The following is a 5,278-nucleotide window of genomic DNA, read 5'->3' on the forward strand; positions in this document are numbered from 1 at the left end:
TTGGAGCCTGTCCTTCCTATAATCCCAGTTGATTCAGGACTCCTCAGAGACCAGCTTTTACTGTGGTCCTTTGATTGGGGGCTCCTGTGAACCTGAGATTCTGGGTGTGTCAGAGTTCTTGGCAATCAAGCTCTTCTAAGACCCTGAAATAGTGGTGTGACTCAGTTCCTGTTATCCTGCAATCCTGTTGTCCTAAGATCCTGGGCGTGTTACAGTGCCTGGAAATTGTGTCTCCTTTGAGGACCATGGAGCTGTCTGGTCTGTTTGAAACCAAGGTAAACCAGAACTGATCAAAAGGAACCCAAGCCTCTAGTCAGGAGATCCCTTGGAGAGTCCTCTAGGGACCTTGGGTGTGTTCACTTACTCTGCACCCAAGGTGAATCAGTGCTGGCGCTGACCGCAAAGGACTTGTCCAATTAGCTCTTTTTTGTTAGACTGATAGGATCTTATTTCTTTAGGGATTATGGGTTTGTTTAGATACTTTACCTGATCTGGATTTAACTTTGTAAGTAGTATCCATCTACAAAATAGAAAATTTTCCATTTCATTAAGATTTTCCAATTTTGTGGTATATAGGTTTTTGAGGTAAGAACTAATGATTCTTTGAATTTCCTCAGTGTCAGTATCTCCGTTTTGATTAGTGATTTTATTTATTTGGATACCCTCGCTCTGCCTCTTAGTTAATTTGGCTAAGGTTTTGTCTATCTTCTTGATTTCCTCAAAGAAACAACTCTTGGTTTTGATAATTCTTTGTATTATTTTCTTTGTTTCTATGTGATTGATTTCATCCCTCATTTTGATTATTTCCTGCCTTCAGCTCCTCTTTTGTGTGCTTACTTTTTATTTTTCTAGAGCTTTCAGGTGTACTTTTAAATTGGCAATATGAGAACTTTCTCGTTTCTTTATGGGGTCACTTAGTTCTATGAAATTTCCTCTTACCACTGCCTTCATTTTCATTAGATTCTAGAGAGTCTTTAATTTCTTTTTTATTTCTCCCATGACCCAGAAATCATTGAATAGAAAATAGTTCAATTACCATGAGTGTGTAGATATTCCAGTGTTTCTTTTGTTATTGAAGTCCAGCTTTAATCAATAGTAGTCTGATAAAATATAAGCCATTATTTCAATTTTCTGGTATCTGTTGAGGCTTGCTTTGTGACTTATTATAAAGTCCATTTTGGAGAGGGATCTATGAGACACTGAGAAGTTATTTTCTTTTGTGCTTGGGTCAAATATTTTATGTCTGCTAGGTTCATTTGATTCATAATGTCTATTAGTTTAGTTATTTCTCTGTTTAGTTTTTGTCTGGATGAACTGGCAATTGGTGAGAGTGGGGTGGTGAAGTCTCCCAGTATTTTTTAATCATTTTGTTTGTTTACATTTCAAATTATACCCCCTTCCTGGTTACACCTCCACAACATCCCCCATCCCATCTGCTCTCTGACCCCTCTCCTTTGCCTCTATGACAGTGCTCTTTCACCCACTCACCCACTCCTGCCTCACCACTCCAGCACTCCCCTATGCTGGGGCATCAAACCTTCAGAGGACCACGGGCCTGCCCTCCCATTGATGTCAGATAAGTCCATCCTCTGCTATATATGTATCTGGAGCCATGGTTCCCTCCATGTATACCCTTTGGTTGGTGGTTTAGCCTCTGGAGCTCTGGGTGGTTTGATTAGTTGATATTGTACTTCCTCTGGGTTTGCAATCTCCTTCAGTTCCTTCTGTCCTTCCCCTAGTTCTTCCATTGGGGTCCCCTGGCTCAGTCCAATGATTAGCTTGGAATATCTGCATCTGTATTGGTAAAGCTCTTATTGACAGTATCTTTTGCCTTATAGAAGCTTTGCAATTTTATGAGGTCCCATTTGTTAATTCTTGATCTTACAGCACAAGCCATTGCTGTTTTATTCAGGAATTTTTCCCCTGTGCCCATATCTTCGAGGCTTTTCCCCACTTTCTCCTCTATAAATTTCAGTGTCTCTGGTTTTATGTGGAGTTCTTTGATCCACTTAGACTTGAGCTTTGTACAAGGAGATAAAAATGGATCAATTCCCATTCTTCTACATGATAGCCACCAGTTGTGCCAGCACCATTTGTTGAAAAAGTTCTTTTTTTCCCCTGGATGGTTCTTGTTCCCTTGTCAAAAATCAAGTGACCATAGGTGTGTGGATTCATTTCTGGGTCTTCAATTCTATTCCATTGATCTACCTGTCTGTCGCTGAACTAGTACCATGCAGTTTTTTATCACAAAGCAGGGGATTCTTATCTGGGATTCAGGTTCCTATTCTGGCCTCTGATAGGGTAGGAGGCTTTTGCTGATTTTCAGGGAAATGGTAAGCCTCTGGTGAAGTAGGAGAGTTCTAGGATTCAGGAAGCAGGCTTGGCCTCTGCTGTGGTAGAAGATTATTTTTATATTGTCAAAACCAATATCTTTAAAATCTCTATTTTTTTAAAAAACTATCTTTTTACTTCTTTTATCATTGCATATTGTTTCAATATATAATGATACACTATTAAAATTTTGAATAAATATTTAAACTTAAGCAGTATTTTCATTAAATTATGTATTTATTTACTTTACATCCAGTCCCTCCTCTCCTCTCAGTCCCACCCTCACAAATCCCTCCCCTATTACAGAGGAGGGGAAGCATCTCCCCATACCAGTCCAGCCTGGGACATCAAGTAACAGAGGACTAAGTACATCCTCTCCTACTGAGTCCAGATCAAACAGTTCAGCTATGGGAAGGAGATCCAGTATCAGGCAACAAAGTCAGAGACAGCCCCCTCTCCAATTGTTAGGGGACTCACATCAAGACCAAGCTGTACATCTGCTACAACTGTATAGAGAGCCTAGGTCCAGCCTATGCATGCTACTTGGTTGGTAGTTCAGTCTCTGTGAGCCCCCATGGGCCCAGGTGAGTTGACTCTACTGTAGGTCTTGCTGTGGTATCCTTGACCTCTCTGGATCCGTCAGTCCTTTCCCTCACTCTTCCACAAGACTCCCCTCCATCCACCTCTGACGTCTAATTTATTTCCTTTTTTTTTTAATGCAAAAGCAAGAGGTTTATTTTCTACATCAAGGTCAACCCTCAATCAGTCCCTCAAAGAGAGTGATGAGAAGGCAACCTTATTTCCTTTTCTGAGTGAGAGTCTCATATCCTCCCTTGGGTCCTATATTGCTATCATTAAGATAATTTGCTGCCTACTAATTATTTTGGTTTTACCTTGTATTTTTATGTATAAATCATTTTCTGTTTATTTGAATGTATATTAAAAGATAGTTTTCAAGGAGGACTTATTTCTTTGTAGTCATTTCAAATATATCCACATGTCTATATCCATAATAATTTTTATTGTCTCTGCTTCAATACAAGAAGCTAAGAGTTAAATTTTTCAGCATGGTAAGTATTAGCTAGGCCTATAGGATAAGGTTTAACTCAAATCCTGCTCTCACACAAGGAGTTTTAACATTCTGAGTAAATAATTTGCTCCATGGGATTCAGAGACCATATCCTTTTGATGTTTAAGGTTTTAGTTATGCTAAATAAAATTGTGATATATAAAATTTTACAACAAAAAAATTGATTTGCTTCAAAATGTTCATTCTTTTCAAGCTTTCAAGAGATGTTAATGGGCTAGGATCTTATTATAAGGCTTCAAATTAATTTAAACCTTTCAATTTTATCTTGAGAGATGCAATTTCTTTGGTAAAAAACAAAAGTCCTTGCAAAAAACAAAGGAAGCTTTTCTAATTGTTATCAATTGTACTCATTGGTAACTTAATACTAGCTGCTTATATTAGTAATTGTGCTGTATATCTTAAGGCATGCTATTTCCCCAAATTAGACTTATATATCTTTTAAATTTTATTTTAAGAGTGTGTGTGTAGGAGGGTGTGAATGGAGGTCAGAAGAGGGCATCAGATCCATTAGAAATAGAATAATAGAGAGTTGTGAAACATCCTTTGTAGGTACTAAGACCTGAATTCAGACTTTTTTGAAGAGCAACAATTGCTCATAAAACCTGCATCATTTCTACAGTATTTGAGTTATATCTCTTTTTCATGTACCATATCAAATTTAAAACCTTATCATAGAAGTAAAAACATAATATACTGGAAGCATAAAGAATATGTTAATTTAGGGAGAATTGATGTATGTCTTCCAAAATCTCAAGATGGTATGCACCTCCATTTAACTATATTTTCTTCAGTTTTCTTAATATTGGTTTCTACATTTTAGTACAGAGGTATTACATATATATTATTTAGCTCAGGTCAAATATATATATATATATATATATATATATATATATATATATATATGAATTATTTTTGAATTTTTTATGTGATGCTCTGTTGAAATATAATTGATTTGAAATTTTTCTCCTTATTTCTAGTAATCTTAATAAATTTAAAAAATTCTAATATTATATGTTCAGGTATTTTGAATTTTTATATAGATCATTTAGTTCCTTTTAAGTAACTACATTAATTTCATACTTTTCTAAAAATTTTGTTATTTGCTCAACCTTTCTTTTTACTAGATTAAGTTGAGTGTTTCAAGAATATGTGAACACAAGGCTTTTATTGGGTAACCTTATTTGTTGTTGTTCTTGAGCTAGGCAGAATTTTCTAATTTTTTTGAATGTTTATAATTTTTCACCATTTAGAATTCCATTTGTTATATACTTGTATATATTCTCTTTGCTAAAATTTTAAAATTCCTAAGCTACATCTACTATAAATTTTATCAAAAAGTTTTAAGAGGTAATATTATCATGCACTGATATAATCATTTTTAATCTTTTGTTAATGTTCTAATATTGTAAATTTTATATATTGAACTAACCTAGTATAATCACCACTAATTTTTAATTTAATATCCCTCCTTAAAGTTTAATTTGCCAAAAAAAGTGTAAGGATATCTATAGGAGCAATATAGAGTCCTGGAATTTTACTTTCTATTAGTGATCTTGCCAGGCTTTCATGCCAAGACTATGTTATCATCATAAAATTTTATGAACTATTCCCATTTTCACTATTTCTTTAAGCATTTGTAATTAATATTTGCTTTTACTCAGGGATGGTGAAACATTGATCATTGAAGATGTTCAAACTTCAAGTTCTTCCTGTCGGTTAGTTTTCTAGTAATGAATGTGCAATTTTTCTTTATTTCAGTTTTTTTTATTATTATTTTCTTTATTTACATTTCAAATGCTATCCCGAAAGTTTCCCATACCCCTCCCCCCACCTCTGTTCCCCTACCCACCCACTCCC

The 5,278-nt window shown here is 35.3% G+C and overlaps 1 protein-coding gene across 1 annotated transcript in view; it reads left to right on the plus strand.

Annotated features, from left to right (window-relative positions):
- The window catches only part of Cylc1 (cylicin 1), a 25,371-nt gene that overhangs the window by 7,455 nt on the left and 12,638 nt on the right, over nt 1–5,278 (plus strand). Inside the window, exon 2 of the mRNA XM_021188856.2 lies at nt 5,083–5,136. Coding sequence (XP_021044515.2) covers nt 5,083–5,136 — 54 coding nt within the window. The remainder of the gene's footprint in view (nt 1–5,082; nt 5,137–5,278) is intronic.

The sequence above is a fragment of the Mus pahari genome, chromosome X (genome assembly GCF_900095145.1).
Source record: "Mus pahari chromosome X, PAHARI_EIJ_v1.1, whole genome shotgun sequence".
Taxonomy (NCBI): Eukaryota; Metazoa; Chordata; class Mammalia; order Rodentia; family Muridae; genus Mus; species Mus pahari.